Source organism: Anarrhichthys ocellatus, unplaced genomic scaffold (assembly GCF_004355925.1).
Source record: "Anarrhichthys ocellatus isolate YVR2014 unplaced genomic scaffold, GSC_Weel_1.0 scaffold19, whole genome shotgun sequence".
NCBI classification, from domain to species: Eukaryota; Metazoa; Chordata; class Actinopteri; order Perciformes; family Anarhichadidae; genus Anarrhichthys; species Anarrhichthys ocellatus.
The window spans coordinates 4,989,587-5,007,782 of NW_022280049.1; the positions used below are offsets into that span (position 1 = coordinate 4,989,587).

An 18,196-nucleotide genomic window follows, 5' to 3' on the forward strand; every position below is an offset into this window, starting at 1 on the left:
GGGGGGGGGGGTGTGTGTGTGTAGGGGGAGGAGCGAGGAAACAGCTCATCGACGTATGACGTAGTTGGGACGTGGTGACGTCTCTCATGCGTGAGACTCAAAAATGGCGGGTAGCCAACAGGAGACCTGGCGTCTATACGTGCCGGTAGCCGTTTAGCACGTAGCTACATTAGCTCAAAGCTATATGTGTGTGTGTGTGTTGATTAGTAAACGAGAAGGGAATGGAACAAAACAAAATTAAATAAAACAAAAGATTAAGATCCTCTGCGCCGCGCGGGAGTACGGAAGATTGCTCTCTCAGCCAGGGGAGCAAGAACCGCGACTCTTTGTCTCAGCCGGCGGTTCTGACCTCCTGAACTGATGAGAAGCAACTTCGACCTCACTGCGGCTGTCTCGACACGAATCACGGTAGCATAGAATACACGGTAACTTCTACACAACACTAGCAATTTCAGGGATCGCCAGTGTCGGTGATCATAAAGCATATACTACGTTATAAAAATGAACAGTACTTTAAGCACACAAACAAGATAAAATAAACACAAATGAACTCTCTCTAACACTGCCCAGACTCTATTTCGCCTTACGGTACGATGCAATCGTGGTGATTGAGGGGGGTTCTTCTGAGGGGTTCTTCTGAGCTTCGGTGGGCTCAGGCAGCGCGGCTGCGGGCCGCGGGAGGTGTTCTCTCGGTAGGAGAGAATCGCTGTCGTCTGGATCAGGGATTTTCGCGTCCTTATGGCCGGAGCAAACGAGGCACTTGGTGGAGAGTGGAAGTTCTCTCTCTCTCTCTCTCTCAAGAAGTCTTGCTTCTTCACTTCTGCAGGACTAAAAAGGGGTTCGCTTCGTGGATACGAACAAAGATAACATAGACAGTTTGGTGAATTCGGCCAGCGAATATAAACTGTTAGACCTAGGATTTGGTTGAAAAGGGAAACAACGTTGGTGTGCTCCCTAGCTCGACGGAGGTCGAAGGGAAAAAGCGTTGAGGTGGGGGTTGCAGGTAGTTTTGTAGAACAGTGGCTGAACCACAGGGGTCCTGGGGTGTCTTGACTCTCGGCCATTTAGATTGCATCGCTGCTTTCAGGTAACTTCAGGAACACATAGTTTTTGGGGGGAGGAAACTCACACCCTAATGTGAATTTCTTCAGAGTTGGGGTTTGGTGCTCAAACTACAATCAGGATGAAACCTTTGCTTGCAAAAGGGAAGGCCTGACTCTCTTTGTTCCACAGCACATGTCGAAGCCATATAGTCAGATCCCAACACTGTCATTGTATTTTATCAACTGAATAACAAATTTGGAGATAATTGGGTTGCATTCTTTTTTTCAAGCTCCAGCATGTAATCTGTGGCAAGAAATTACTTCATTATGTCTGGTTCTTGTTGCTCTATTTTTGAATTGTATACCTCTTATGTGTTATTATTTTGGTACTGATTCATATTTTAATTGTGTCTCCTGCAGTCCGAGCTAAAATTACACGTTTGTCTTCTCCCGTCAAATTGACTCACAAATAGGCATCGGGCGAGTTTGTTGAACATGTGCATTTTGCACATCCCTCACACACACACACACACACACACACACAGATCTGCAGATGTGCTCTTTCCAGGCATTACAGAGCATGTTCAAAGGTAACGGAAGGCCGAGGGGATGGGTGTCTATCTCTCTGCACCTGGGTTAAGGGTTTTGTTCCTGTGTGGTTTCACATGCGCACGCTTGGACATGTGAGCGTGCGGTTATGAGCGAGTGCCTCTGTGTGTGTGTGTGTGTGTGTGTGTGTGTGTGTGTGTGTGTGTGTGTGTGTGTGTATGCATTTATGTGGAAGGAGCAGGCTATTTATTTTGATTGTTTTCAATGAGGGTCCAATGTGTAGAATCCATAACAATACCATCAATCCACAGCAGCAGCAGCAACATGGATGTAATTTATATGGTAATGCAGCCTCCACGGATGCCCCAAGTTACGCAGTGGACATCTCTGACAATGGACAGCACGGGTGTGCTGCAGCATCCTAATGCTGTGTTGCGCGCGCACACACACACACACACACACACTAACATACTCTTGTACTTCCCAGCAACAGCAGGCATGTTTTAATTAGCAGATGCATATAGGCGTTGGACCGTTCTTTTGTTTTTTTTGGGGCGTTTGGGTCAAAAGGTCAAGTGTATTGCACAGACTCAGCGTGCGTCGGTCCCCGTCTCTCTCTCCTCTTCTCAGAATTAGAATAATATAAAAAAATATAAAAGAATACAGCCACTTGAGTGAGGAGAGGAGCGAGGAACGGCCTTCTGAACCTGGGGATTATTCAGAGACGATGTGTTCCAATTCACGCAGCAGGTTTTCATTCTTTCAATTTACACCGTGCAGTTCGACAAGTGCCTTGCCATGTGCAATGCCACATCTCTCAAAGGAGTTATGAGGCTTTATTCCGACACTATGCAGTCCTCGTCATGTGAGGGCAAAAAGAAGTCGTTAAGAGGCGAGTAATCATCGGAACCTATTACTCCTGAATGGCCTCGCAGTCATTGATTCACAGCTTCAGTCCAGGTGGGGTTTGGTTGGTGGTTGAAAAGATGGAACAAGGCGAAGGTCTTTTGCTGCTGTCGTCTTTTCATCTCCACATGTGTATTTATTTTTCTCCTTTTCAAAGAATTCAGAGTATTTTCTTTTATATGTTTCATGAGCCAGTCATCTGAGGACTCATTATCATCAGGCTCGATTACAAGAATAGTACTGTGTGGGGGAATTTCTTGTTGAAAATCCGATTTTTTAAAAGAAAATTACTAAAAATCTGGTCAAATATTGGGTTCTGATAATAAAAAATAAAGTTGGTAGTGCAAACAATGGGGCCTCTTCTTGCATGGGAGCAGAACATTCAGTTGAAAATCATTCATAACGGATCTGCCGCAGCGCAAATGACGAGCGTGAGTTATAATCCTATAATTAATGTAAAAAACAGAAATCGAGAAAGCACCATAATCCAGACCCAAACAATGTGACGCTGTGTGTGCGAGGCGCCTCCTTCCCAGCCGGACGCCTTCTTCAACCTCTGATACAGGCTGTGCGCGTGTGTGTGGAGGGTCGGACTGTTTGGGAAAGAGGGGGCCCCACAGATGTGGAATGATGGAGTGATGCAGGCGTGATGAAAGAGAGGACCGGAGCCCGAGCTCCAGGCCAGAGAAGATCCCAGACACTCACGTTGCACATCAAAGACGGAGCCAATGATACAATCATCTCCTGAGGCTGCGAAAGCCCAACTTTACTCATTAAAACACGTCCGTTGAATCATCCTCTCATCTCCCCCTTTACTCACGTTATCGCTCACGTTATTTCTTTTTTTCTGCGGCGGCCCCCGTTACGAAAAGGAACGAAATGAGAAGGAGGGACGTTTTCGGGACATAGGCGGCGACATCCATTTGTTGCTCGCACACACGGGCAGCAACAGGTGTGCGCCTTGCCACAGACGGGCTAAATGTGAAATCTTAGAAAGGAATGAATGAGAGGAAAGAAGAGGCGAGGATTGGGAAAAAAATAAAAAAGGGAGGGGGGGGGGGGGGCAGGAAGAGAGATGAGATGGAGGAGACAGACTGCACTGTATAGATAAATAGAGAAAAGGGCCCATTGTGTCAGCAGCTGTCATCACTAAATAGCCCTCAGATCACTGTCAGACACTATCACACACACACACACACACACATAGACGCGCATACTTACACACACGCACGCACTGACTGACAGCTCCCCCTCAGTCCAACATCTGTGCTGACAGCAGCCATGGTAATGAGTCTCTGCATGTGCCAGCATGGGTGTGTCGTTTCTCTTTTCCTCCCTCTTCCCCGCGCACCGCTCATTCAATCACTCCGCGTCTCCCTTATCTTGTCCCCCCGGTTCCCTCCCCTGCCTCCCCCTCTTCCTTTCGTTATTTTCACCTTAATAAAAGACAGCGCCGATTTGACTCGGCAGTGCGAGGTACACGAGCGGCGACTAGATGAGAACATCATCAACTGTTAAGTTGTGTGTTTTTTTGGGTTTTTTTTTTTGGTTTTTTGCTATCCAGGTGCGCGCCGTATTTCACGTAGAGGTGTGGAGGAGGAAGAGAGGGATGGAAGGAGGGAGAGATGAAGAGATGATGAATGGCTCTCGTTAGAGGGGTAATTTGTCTCTCCTTGTCTGACTGGGCTCCAGCTGTCGCTCCATCCCTCGCTCCACTCCACTCCGCTCTCCTCGGCCTACCACTCCTCACCTCAGCCAGATGGGTGGACGGATGGACGGAGCTCGGGAGGGAGGGAGGGAGGCACGGAGGGACTGAAATAGAGACAAGGACGAGGAGGGGAAGAGGAGAGAAGTCATTGAACAGTCAACAAGAGGAATTGCGTCCGATGCGTAACGCCGTGGCGCGGTAAAGAATGGCTTGGTGGAGGGAGACACGATAGATTACTCTGAGCTCGTATTGAGACGGTTCAGTGGAGACGTACGGTAGCACAACAACGGGCCAAGAGCTCACACACTTTAAATGTCTCATATAAGCAAGTCAAAGCCTGAAGCTCTCACAACCAACTAATGGCGACGATCACATTTCTTCTGACGCTCTACTGAACTCATCAAGGGGCTCCGCTAAGGCCCTTCATGCGGGGCCACAGTCTTGGTATTTAGTTTTTTAGACCCCACGACACACTCGCTTTTCACACCAATCAACACTTGCGAGAGAACTGTAGATTCCGAGTAGTAGCCTAAGAGAGGGGGCACGGAGGGATGGATTGAGAGATTCGTACAGATGGCCGGGGGAGGCGGGCTGAGGGGACGGCAGCGAGGCAAATTGTCAAGAGAAACAACGCGAGCTCATCGCTAAGTCTTTGTTCTAATAACACAAAGCAATTTCCACTGACCTTTCTGGAAATGTAGCGGGCAGAAATGACTGAGTTAAGGATGCCCCACAGCATAATTGCTAAGGAGATTAAAGTCCCCTTAATTGCTTTTGGCCAACTAGTGCAATTTTTTTCTCCTTTTTTTGTAATTAAAGTGATTTAAAATATTAATAACCGTGCAGGCATATGCGTAACCTTAAAGCGCACACACCCGTGATTGCGTGCAATAAAAACATGCAACCGCACTAAAACCCTCTTAAAGGTGCGCAGCTAGACACACACACACACACACACACGGACATTGTTCATTGCCTGTTGTCACCAATAGCCTTTTTATAGGTCTGGTGAAATATGCAAATAGCTAGATCCACACTCGCCGTCAATTGATATGAGTGATCGATTCATTTGGATCAATCGCTTTTTTTTCGTCTTTACCTCTTCATTATTTTACTTCCCGTCCTCCTTCTTCCACTACTCCGCCCCCTTTTATTGCCTCCTCCACTCCTAATTACCCTCCTCTATTGCTTTCTTCTCCATTTTTTTTATCTTTATTGCCACTAACTTTTGTCAGCTCATAGCTTCTGGTCCGTCCTCTTTTCTCCGTCCTCCGCTGTTTCGCTCGCCATTCCCCCGGTTATCCCCGTGACCTCCCCGCCTCTCCATCCGTCTCCATCCCTCTCCGTCCCTCCCCGCCTCTCTCCTTTTCCCTCCTGTCCGCCACAGTGTTTGCTTTGCCATTGTTTATCCATTTTTCTCTGTTTGTGCTGATGAGATTGACTGGACACACAGGCACACACACACACCCACACACACACACACACAGACGCACACACCTCAACAAAAGACAGGGCCGGTATCTCTCCGGGGTGTAGTTAACGTGGGGCTGTGGATCGATCCGAGCTCTGGTTTCCATGACGCAAAGCTATAAGCTGGAGCAGTTTGGACGGCAGGACAGAGACATCGCTCTGCCTCCATTTCTATCAAATGTATCTCTGTAAAGCCGCGATGGCACCTGGACTCAAAACGAGTGCTTCCCATGATTAATGCGCTTCATTTTGTCGCAGCGTAGATGGGCGATCTAACCAACAACTATGTCCAACCACTTTGTTTCTTAAATCATCTCTGCCTAGGTAAGGTTTCCCTGATCCAAGCGATATTGCACCGTCGGCTAAAACGAAAAAAGCTCCCCATCTATCATGGCCTTTACACATTTTGATTTCTATCAATATTCTGTGATGGGAAGGTGAATGCTGTCAAATTACAATCACACCACATCGGTATTCTAAAGAACTGTCAGTAAGAGAAGGAGAAGTATGATGATGAATGTTCAGCCATCACGGCTTTTTCTTCAAGGTCTCGCGGCTTTTCTTTCTTTATCTCCATCTGTTCCTGCCCGTTTATTGTTCTGCGGAAACAGAGAAGTGCGATGAAAGAAAGAAAAACGTCTTCATTTCCCCCCGTGAAGCTTTCAGCGGCGAATGAAAGAATGGATGAAGTTTGTAAAGCTTGTAAAATGTAGCCTATTTTCCTACGCCCCCCCCCAAATAAGTTTATTTGTAAAAGCAAACATGGCCGACGCCCGAAGCCATAATTTTCAATGTGGAATAAGGAGAAAATAAGTGATTATCAGGGTGTCAAAGCGTCTTCGGTCGACTAGCTAATTGGAAGTTGTAATAACCCGAGTCCTTCGGTGGATTGGCTGGACTCGGTGGCCTCATTCTTGCCATATTGTTGATTGATTGAGCTGCAAATACGTCAGACGTAATTATTCTATATTTTGAGCCGTCTCTAAATAGAATTTATTAGATTTGTCTTTGTCCTTGATTCCAAACCTTCGGAGAGTAGAGCGAATTGTCTCCATCCCTCTTCCCTCTCTCTGGTGTATGGGACAGCCTGATTGTGTCCACGCGTCCCATGGCTCCCACTATTTAAAGACTTGGCGGTTAACTTTCCTTCGTCTCCCCCGTGTAGAGGACAGTCGTGCAATGGATGTAGGGCCCGCGCGAAAATATCAATCCGACCGTTTTTTTGCTGTTAATCTTTCAAATTTGGAAGACGAAATTGCAAATGAAAAGTTGGATTCACAAGCAAACTCAACATGCTCAATATAGCTTTAGCGGCTAACGTTTGCGAGAAAGCATATTGACGTTATCATGAATGAGTCCGTTCGTGTCTTATCTAGGTGTGCTCATCTTACACTGTATTTTATAATTCAGTTTATTCCGATATATTCAGAATATTGTCTCCTAATTGTCACTAGTTCAGCAAAAGTTTCATCGGCTCGCTTTGATTTGTACAGCAGTGAGATAGATGTAGGTCAATATCTCAGTGCTGCAGATCATTTCTTCTTGGAGGCTGTATGGATGAAATTTAAAAAAAAAAAAATGTAAAATGACTGTTCCTATGTTAATTCAGTTGAAGTCATTTGCATGGAAAATGAGGTTGAATTGAGCTCAAGTGAGCATAACTTCCTGAGCTGAAGTGTCACTTATTAATGTGTCGAGGAGATCTCAAGGGCTTTTTTTTTTTTTATGTGAGTCTGCATCTCTACATTGAGTCTCTCCGGCCTCGGCAAGCCTCTGTGTGTTTGTGTCCAAGCTGCTTTACATTTGCTATGACCAGGGGTCTGTTCCGAGAAGCAAGTCTACCTCTTAGTTAACTGGATGAATATGTCGAGCATAACCTGCAGCAGGTTTTGTTTACATCAACAGCCTCTGCCCATCAAATTTTTGTAAATGTTTGATCCAACCAAATGAAATAATGAAAAAAGATTTTTTTTTTCTCGTTTTCAATATAGTTTTAGTTTTGTTTCATTTTGTGGTATCAGTCTGCAAGATTTCTGCAACACCACATTGTTTTTAGTCACAGCACTAAAACTGTTCCAGAAACAATGTTCCAGTTTCTCTGGATGCTCGCACAAAACACACTGTAAACTGTTTTCACGAGAAAACATAGGAGACAGTTCCAATGAAAACTGTCAACATTGAAGTTCCACTCCTCCCTATTCACATTACGATCTGCAAGGACCCTTTAAGGGACTCTAGGTTTTGAAAATGATCCAGATGACTCGGTAGACCTGCCTCGGAACGGGCCCCCGGTATCACTGTCAGTCATTGCCATCTGTTTTGTCTAACGCCCTCCCCTCCATCCCCCCCCCACCCCTCTCTTCTCTCCCTCCATCCTCCAGGTCGCCCACTCCCTCCGACCTCTTCCTCCTCCCTGCTCCCTCCGTCCCTCCCGTCCTCCTCGTCCGCCCCCCACCACCCCTCCCCTGGCCCGTCCCCACCGATCAGGGAATGCCAGGTGCCCCTGCTGGAGAAAAACTCCACCCACTCTCACCTGGAGCCCCACCCAGAAGACTCGTACTTGCTCCGGGCCCAGACCTCCTCCACGGGTAAGAGAGCTCGCCATTCACCCCGAACCTTTTATCCTCCCCTTCATTTTATTTATGCATCAGCGGGGCCATCCATCACCTGGGTCGCTGCATTACCTCATTGTGTGTCCATTCCCTGATCTGATTTAGTCGCTGCTCAATCCTTTATGTCACATCTTGTTCTTTTGGCCATTTGGTTTCTGCTTCTTTTCTTCTTCTTCTTCTTTTTTTTTGCATTCCTCCGAAAGTCATCATTAATTTGCAAGGCTGGGAATCAAACCAAGGGGACTTATGTAACCTTTATTTACATTGTGAGGCATCATAAAATATGCACTTAGAGATTTAAGGTAGATATTGATTGTAACCACGGTCAATTATGGATGTTACGGTTTTATTAGAGCGGAAATAACTCTCATTGATCGTGCACGGGTGAATTTACAATCTATTTGTGTATTTTTAACAGTTAAAGATTACCCAGCATATGTTGACGACTGCCTGTCAAAGAGCTCTTTTAATCAATCACCTTTTATGCTGAGAAGACCATCAGGTTTTTTGAAATGGTATAATCAAGGAGCAACAACAGAAAAAACACTCTCCGTTCCCAAACTTGACTTCGTAGGAGGTTCGCGGAACAAAAAAAAGCGCATTTCGAGCCGACAGCTGGTAATCTCTTAATGGATTACAAATTTAAATGTAACCCTTAACACCTTTGTCAACCGCTGCCAGAAAAAACAATGATGCAAGTGAAAGCAACCCCTGCACTCCGGCGAGCGCATATCGGTTGCCAGTGAGTAGGTGTGTGTTTGTACTTTATTCTCCATGTGACATTAATAATGCGCCGGAAAGTGAAAGGTAAGGGGATGATGAATTTAAAGTGCCGCCAGGAGGATCAGTGTAGCAAAGGCAAACTAGTTAGTTTCCCCGGCTATAAGCTTTCTCCTTCATCATTGGACGCCCCGTGTGCTTACATCACATCTGCAGTGATGAGTTTGTTCATCAGCGTATACATTTATTCTCAACAGTTAGCTGCTGTGGGCCAACTCTGTCCCTCTCTTTCCCGCTCTCCCCCTGCTCCTCCATTCCCTCTGTGCATCTGCACTTGTAATCAGCAGATATATTTAGCAGAGGCCTGATGGGAGGGAAGGGAGGGGTGGGCAGAGAAGTCCTAATGTGATTTTTGGTGGAATACAATCTATTGTTAATGGCGTTAGGCTCTCCTTTGATCCAGTATAAATCTTCATTAGGGAAGGCCCGGGTCCCAGGTTCAAGAGCAACGTGATTAGGAGGCTTTTAAAATGACGTTACATCAGCCGTCTAATTGGTTTACTGTTTGCTGGGGCAACATCAATCATTAGCCCAGTAACCGCACAGCAAATAAATTCACTCTGCCACTGACACCCTAATGGCAGACACTGGCAAAGAGGGAGAGCCAGGCTCGCAGGCAACGCTTTCCCTCTTTCTCTCATTCTCGTTCACATACACCCACACTTTCTGTTCCAGGGCTCCTTTTTAGTCTCTGCTGAGCATGTACACACAGAGCCGGCGAGCGAGAGAGACAAAGAGAGAAGGAAAGAAAGAGAAAGAAATAATGAAAAAAAAACAACAACTGAGAAGCAGGGAAAAGAGTGGCGCAGAGAGGCAAATGGGAGCAGAGCTGGAGAAAGCCAAACTTTGACTTTTGAAGTTCTTTAATGAGACATCTTGCATGGAGAAACAGTCAAAAAGGAGACAAAAAATAACATCCAAGGGCACTAGAAAGAAATGCATGCAGAAAGTGACTGAAAGGGCGACAGAAACCCAGACACACAGGGAAACAAAGAGGAAATAAAAGGGGGGATGTGAATAAAAATAAGGGTAAGCTGATGAGAGCTTAGAGGGCGAAACGAGAGATATTTGGATGGAAGGAGAACAACGTTGAGATGATGAAATTGCAAATTGCCACGTTTTCCAGCCAGGACCACTGATCTAATGGGTGCGGAGAGAGTCCTTGGCTTTGGGCGGCCATTAAAATCGACCTTAATGAGTTTAGAGTGGCAGTCTGGCACTGCATAAACACACCCTGGCATGTAGGAAGTCACAGGAACGGCTGCGAGGAAATAAAACACCTATAACCGGCTGACTGTTTATGCATGCGCTTGTGCGAGCGTGTGCCCGTCTGTGTGTGTGTGTGTGTGTGTGTGTGTGTGTGTTTCTGTGTGTGGGTCCTGTAGAGAGTGGACGCTGGGCAGGAAATGAGCCTTACCAAGCCAGGCAGAAACTGACCACAGCGAGATAATCCTCAGGAAGCTGCATGCTGTTTGTATGTGTGTTGTTTGTGTCTGCGAGCGTGTGTGTGCGTGCGTGCTCCTGCAAAGTAGTCCGCCATTACCTAAGCTAACAGGTGGACAGACATGACTTGTGTTCCTAGTGAAGCGTGACAGGTGAACGGGAACGGAACGGCGCTGCCGAAGGATTGGCTGGGATTTGGGTCCGCGCGTGTTTATGTGGGAATACTGTCTGGCTCGGAGCACCTGTCTGGGAACGCTCAGACCGCCCCCCCCCCCACGGAACGCCGGGAGAGCTGAGACGGCCAAACGGAGCGTGGCGGACCGCTCCTGGAAAGAGCTAGCGTTAGCGCTGGCTCTGCCCATTCATTATGCATGGGGAATGCTAAGCTATTTTTAGCCCGGGCCTCTTCTAAAGTGGCTAGCTCTCTGCCGCCAGGGAAGCCACCTCAAGTCACAGCCGAAGCAATGCATGTTTAATGGCTTTGTTGAAACAAATCTACAGAAACAAAAGGCACAGCGAAGACGCGTCGCCTCCCCCCTTGCGCTAATGTCATCCTTCCTAATGGTGCTTATGTAAGGGTGACATTTGCGTAACAGTGGGATGATTTGTGTGTCTGTGCGTGTGGGTGAAAGGCACACGTGCTTTTCTGCTCATGGAGACTGTTTGTTTTTGGCTGAATCTGATGACTCTTCTCTAGCGGATTATTGCCTCCTAATTAGACAGAGATGACTAGCCAAGGCAGAGGCTGTGCGCGTATGTGTGTGTGTGTGTGTGTCTGTGTAGATTTATGTCTTTAACGCTGCCTTTATGTGTGTTTCTGGATAATAAAGCCAATCTGCAAATCGAGCCCCTTTTGTGCGCTTGTGTGTGTGTTTGTACGTGTGCCTCTTATTCTCACCTTAAGCTCTCCTTCCATCATACTCGGCATGACAAAGAATGACAAACGGGGAGCACGTGACATTCTGAGGCAGAGGACATACGGAACGCCGGCACATGGGGTTAAACCACCTTTAAAGCGCGGGGAGCAATAGCAGTTAGCTCGGAGAGAAGAAGGAGCGTGGGAAACAATGGAGGGTGGCGCAGTGTGTTTTTTTTTTTGTTTTTTTTGCATTTTGCATTTTGAAAAAGAAGGATAGCAGTGGCGATATGGGGCGTGAAATAAAGAGACGGAGAGGCAGAGGGGGTGGGAAGGACAGAGGGAGGATCGGGGGCTGAGCCCTGCAATGATCCGTTTCAACTGCTGAATGGGAAGTTCCATCCTGCAAACACGCGCACACATAAACACGCACACACACACATTCTCACATAGATGCACATCCTGCCCTGCGACTTTTCTCTGTTAACCACAGAAAATGTCAATAAACATCCAGGGCTGCAAAAACAAACTGCCTCGGTTGGTTCCTGCTGCCAGCTGGCCACACACAGACACACACACACACACACACACAATGCAAGATTAATATGATGTGGCGAGCCCCTGCCTCTCACTGGCGTGTGTGTGCGCAGTGTGCTTTACAGGGGAGGCAGGTTAGCAGACAGGCTAATGCTTCTCTGCTGAATGGGGCTCCTTTGAATTGGCGAGCATAATGAACTTCCAGGGATTAGCCGGAGCCAAACCCACCAGCTTACAGCTACAGCCCCCCCTCCCAACACACACACACACTGCAGTCGCATGGGAACCGTGGACAGAATAAAGTGGGTCAGCCTTCAACAGCAGTCAGAAGGGCTCAGAGCTCCTCCACACACTAAAAAAAAGTGGCTGCGAAAACAAAACAGAGCTGTCGAGAAAAATCTCTTCACAATCGCTGTTTACTCACACTGGAGTGAAAGAGAGAGGGACGAAAGGAGGGAAAGATAAAGTGGAATAAAATGTGATCTGCTCGGCTGCTCTCTAATTGCTCTATTTCCTCACAGCATGTTTTGTCTTTTATCAGACCGGGTTCCTGGTAAAACGGTTGTTCCCATTAGACTACCTGCGGGTCGTACTTCAGCAACCGGACAATTCATCTGACTAACCCATCTTAATTGATTGGACCCGTTTACCTCCAGCCCTCTCGTCACTGCGCTCTGCCTCTGTTCCAATGGTTGGTCAGACTTATCTGCGGTTTTCCTCGAGAGTTCTATGAATGAGAAGAAGAAAAAAAACGGCCTTGCAACTCACGCCGACCCCACTTCTCAGTGTGTTTCTATTTACTAAGGATTCTTTTTTCTTTTTTCTTTTTATGGATTTGAAGCTTACATGAAAATGAATTTCTTTGACATCACTCTCCTGTGCTGTAGCAGGAAAAAAAGAAAGCAATTTTATGTGTCTGATCATAAATATTGTGCAGCACACTAAAGGCTGTGTGACTTGTGGAAGAGTAAAAGAGATTTCTTTTTGTTTGGTTTGTTTGCACATTAACAACAGTTAACACTGGTAGTGAGTGATTTACGTGCTTTATTCTGCAACAATTGATTCAGCGCAGAATAAAAGAAACAATCGCATTCTATCATGTAACAATTCACTCCAGTTAACCTGAAGATACCTGACAATTCTGGCAGCGTCAGGAGGCTGTAGAGAGTTTCAGAGCATAGAAATACTTCTATCTGGACACTTGCTATAATGGAATTTGCAACTATAGATAAAAGCGTTTTAATCTCTTCTTTTGAAGGGAAATGTTAAAGTCAATAAAGTAAATGCAGCGGGATATGACCCTGTGTAACGATGTTGTGGCCTGACTGTTAACGCAGCACACTGTCCCAGTGGTGCAGGATGAGTGCACACACACACACACACACACACACAGGTTCATAGAAAACCATGGATTCCTCTTCCATGCAAGGTTTGCCATATATTATTCATCCGAATTTGAATGAAAAAACTGTTCAATATTTATGTCAGGAAAGTGAACAAAGGCGAACCGCATGCATATTTTTTTCTACGCAGATTTTAAACATGGGAGACAGCGGGGTAGTGTGTGAGAACTGGAGTGCCTACTTTTATTTTTGGACCGTGTGTCCATGCCTGCATGCGTGCGTGCGAGCTGATTATTTTCTTCCCAGTGTCGGGCTGTGGTGTTATGTGCATTGTTGCTATAGGCTTAGATAAAAGTATTTATGCAGACAGGGTTGTAGTCGGGAGCTCTTTCACATTTTGCATGGCGGGGAAAGGAAGTCAAGTCAAATTTATTTATAAAGTGCTTTTAACAAACAAGATTTACCTCAGGGCGCTTTACATCTCTGCAGAGGAGACAAACAAAATGCAAATAAAAGCGAGATGAAAGAGAGGAAAACAATCCTCGGGAAGGAATGAGGCTGCGTAGGGGAGGAGACTACGAGAAGTAAAACTCTCCCCGCGCTTTAATATCAATTTCACATTCTGCATGTATGATGCAGGGGGTTTGACTTTCCCTGCAGGTGTGTAACTGTGAGTACGCGACCGCATGCGTCTGTTTCTCCCAGGAGCGTGTTTGAACGTGCAAGCAGATGCTTTGTGTCTCTCCCGGGTAGCAGAGGTCGGGGCCCCTCCATCTTTCTCTCGTCTCCTTCCCCTCTTCCCCTCTTCCCCTCTTCTCTCCTTTCACAAGCGTCGGTTCTTTGGGGGGGGGGGGGACACCTGCGTCCCAGCGGCTCCACGGCGGAATCAGGTCACCTTACAAACTGGTCGCCATTACGGCTGCAGTTGCATGGGAGCTCGCTGCCCCGTATATATGCTCTAAGCACCCGTCTAGTGGGAAGGAAATGAGGAGGAGTAAGAAAGAGGGAAAGTTAGCATGCAGACATATTGCTATAAATACACGTACTGCATCAATTGATGTGCACGAGCCGGTTGCTGTGGGCATCTCTGTTGTTGCTTAGTGTAACGCCACTTATCACTCATGCCTCTCAGGAATCTCTTGACCGACACATATCAAAGCAGACAGAAGAGTGCGACACATCCACCCGTCTCCCTTCCCCTCGCACGCCGCTTCTTCTTTCTTTTGTATCCAATGCAAGAGGAAATGACAAATGGAGCAAGTGTGATCGCGCAGCTTGGCCAAGCTGCGCGTGTGCATAGGCATACAGTATGTGCGCCCACTCTGTCCTTTGATCAGCGCCGAGGAAGGCGACGTGCATCAAACACAATCCCCATAATGTATTCCAACGCTCAGAAGTGTAAAATAACGATTAAAGTGCTGCGTGTCGTGTTGATGAAAGAAAAAGACGCAAACTGAGTTTTAAAGCAGAATAATTCAAAGTCGAATGTAACATCAATGACACCGGCGTGTCTTTGCAGTGAATACACGCACCTGTCAATATGTGAACAAAAGCATGCTGATGCGCAAGCAGTGTTGCAGCTGTGTCGAGCTCCTATACTGTATGATATGTGGTTTATTGATTTCCCTCTATGAGCCCACACAGACTCGCACATGCTCTAGACGGGATCAGATCCCCCCCGCTGATTCACACAGCGAGAGAGAGAGAGAGACAGAGAGAGAGAGAGAGAGAGAGAGAGAGAGAGGAGATAGAAAGGTGATGTGTGAATGGGTGTTCTTGTCTGACTCATCCGGGTTTGTTTTTCAGCTCTCTCACTCAACAGTCCATTAGCTCAGAGTTGGAAGGGCTGGTATTGGATTCTAGCTGACATGTTCCCCCAAGTCTGAGAGCTAGAGATGAGGGCACACGCTGTGCGGAGTGCTCTAGTACTGCTCACACACACACACACAAACACACACACATACTTTCTCTCAGTTGTGATAAAGAAAAGAGTGAAAGCGAGAGAGAGTGGAAGAATTGGCTAAAAATAGAGCGGACAACAACGTAGGAAAAATGCGCACGTGAAAACATGATTATCAAATTTCATGTATCTATTTAGCTGGAGCGTCCTGCTAAGATAAGTTATCGACCATTTGGAAAATATGACACCTTCTCTGACAAAATGATCGCCGACACAAAAGTCGCACATCATGGAATGTTAATGAAGTTATTTGCTAGCTGAAAAAGGCTTACATTTTCTTTTTTTGGCATGCTTATAAACACTAAATATCAAATAACATTTCTGTCCTACATTTGTAGCGTCTTGGCACGAACTCCTTCCCTCCCTTCATCCGAAACTCTCTTTGATTTCCTTCACAGGGAAGCGTGGCACTTAAATCCCTCTCTGTTCTTGTCTCCTTCCAGGGGCCGCCAACCACCACAGTCAGTCCACGCTACGGCCTCCACTGCCCCCTCCGCACAACCACCACACCTTGTCCCACCAGTCTGCCAACAGCCTGAACAGAAACACCCTGAGAGGGGGACGCAACCCCATCCACGCCCCGGCTCCGGGCACTGGCGACGGACCCACCACCCCAGAGTCGGTCCAGCTGCAAGACAGCTGGGTTCTCAACAGTAACGTCCCGCTGGAGACCAGGTCAGAGGAAATACCTTCCCTTTATTTATTGGTTGTTTTTTTTTTGCTAATATCTCGACCCACTCACAAGCACAGCAGTGGAATGAGCCTTGAGTAATAAATAGTGAGGAATGAAAGGTCAGAGCCGTGCTGCTTCAACAACATTCCTGTGAACAACAAGAACGATGCTAGCAAAGGCAATAAGAGCTGAGGCAGATGTAACCTGATACAGAACTGTTTACTCTCTCCGGCAATCGTAGACTTTGTTAAGAATGTTGAGAAAACAATCTCACCAAAAACAAGCAGTCACCTTGGAAACAAATAACACAAGCTAGCTTGTAAGCTAACTGTGAGTTTTTAACAATATAAAAGTGTATTGGAGAAAGTATTATTTGTGCCTTTACTACTGCCTCCTGGACTGACAGCAAACCAATGCGTCCTTTGTGGAGCACTTTATGAAATGAAATGAATGCTCCAATTTGGGCTCTTCGCCTCTCCATTACTTCAAAGGTCAGCTGTCAAGGTGGTAAACAACTTTGAGAACGCTCACGCAGTGAGGCGCAGGCCAGTGTGAGCTTCAATGCAACGCCATTGAAATTAACACATCTTACACATTCACCGAACGTGAATAAAGAATCAGGCTAGATGGACGAACTGAATGGCTTTAATGGACTTGCAAATGCTCAACAGCATAGATTGGAGTGTCAAAGTTCCCCATAGTTGAACTGTACCATGTGTCCAAGCTCCAGACAGATTTACTCTGCCTCTTCATGCGGATTACATTTGAATTATCAGACTTTGTAATATGAAATTTTGCAGTTATAAATAATGCTGCGACAGAGCTCCTAATACCTGAGATCATTTTATTCTCACTGGGCGTCTTCCCCACGATGAGTTTGTGTTTTCAACTAAGGATGAAGGGTAGAAGACATGACCTTTGAACCATTCTGCTGATTCCTCTCGAAGACACATATTTTTAGAACTATGACATTATTTCTTAATGATGCATCTAACGGACACAAGCTACACTTTTTTGTCCACTCGGCAACACACAACAGCTCAGAATATCGTGATGTGCGGTGTGTCCCCACACCCCTCCCATCGTTCGGAGCCACCGTATTAACAAAATGAAAATCGCTCTTGGCCACTGATCCACAAAGGTGTGCAACTCAAATGCATCCTCTACCTCATCTCGCAGTGCAACACATACAGAAAGCTGTCAAAGCCATTATGCATGCACCTTTACGTGAGGGAGCAGGAAATACAAACCATTTCACACACCCTACATATGCGCTTTTGCCGGTACACAAAGAACACTTACCAAGCAAACAGAGCATTCATGCAGGGTATTACTATTCATGAGGCATGCAGTGAGAGGGGACACTCTGCCTACATGCTTGCTAGCATGCACGCGCCCGTTCTCCGGTTCTCCGAGCATTTACTCTGCAAGCTGTAGTTGTGTTTCTCCTGCTGGGCGCTGGGGCTTCTGGCTCCGATGGTCCCGGATAAGCTCCCCCGAGTGCCGGCCCTGTGCAGTATTTATGAGGCCCGGCCATGATTAATTCAGCCCCACTGGTCTCAGGTCCATGCTCAACCTGTGCTGATGCATCGCGTCGGTATGCACGATGGATAAGGAGATGCGCGGTGTTGAACAAGAATACCTACAGCTTGAAATAGAAGCTATTTCCAGTTCAAATTGTTTATCGTGACCTGCGTTGCCATGGCGATACATATGCCATCACATCGTTTCAGGAGACAGGTCGTTTTTTTTTGTTATTTCCACTTTTTTACAGAAGCCACTGTGGCCGCCATCTTTACAGATTGAAACAAAGCGGCGAACACACTGACGCACGCTGTCGAGCTCTCCTCCGTGCCAGTATTTGGTCATGTTCAGGTGGTGGGGTTGGGCATGGCCGGGAGCCCGCCGCAGTGAATGGAGCCCAGAGCGGCCGACAGGGTTTCCAGCTCCACCCTCCATCCCAGATTGGGCCCTCCTCTGCTGGGTCTGGCGATGGCGGAGATTGGGTGGGCTGGCTGGAGCTGCTGGAGCTCGGGACCGGAGTCAGAGCCAGCCGGGCAGAGCCAGAGAGTCACACCATCCCCGCGTTGGCAGAGCCCGTCCTCCCGACTCGCTGTAACCAGCACATGTGACGGAGGGAGCGCACGGTCGCGCGCACACGCGTGTATGTTTGCATCCGAGCATGTGTGCCCTCTTTGACTTCGACTACTCCCCATTGTAATCATATGTTAATTTTGGCATTTGTTGTCCACTCGTTATAGCATAGCACGTGTGTGTGTGTGTGTGTGTGTGTGTGTGTGTGTGTGTGTGTGTGTG

General features: G+C 46.9%; 1 protein-coding gene across 1 annotated transcript in view; it reads left to right on the plus strand.

The window, feature by feature from the left end:
• Positions 1-18,196, plus strand: part of tenm2a (teneurin transmembrane protein 2a) — a 154,786-nt gene that overhangs the window by 87,071 nt on the left and 49,519 nt on the right. The window contains exons 4-5 of the mRNA XM_031858161.1: positions 15,651-15,975; positions 17,739-17,995. Coding sequence (XP_031714021.1) covers positions 15,651-15,975; positions 17,739-17,995 — 582 coding nt within the window. The remainder of the gene's footprint in view (positions 1-15,650; positions 15,976-17,738; positions 17,996-18,196) is intronic.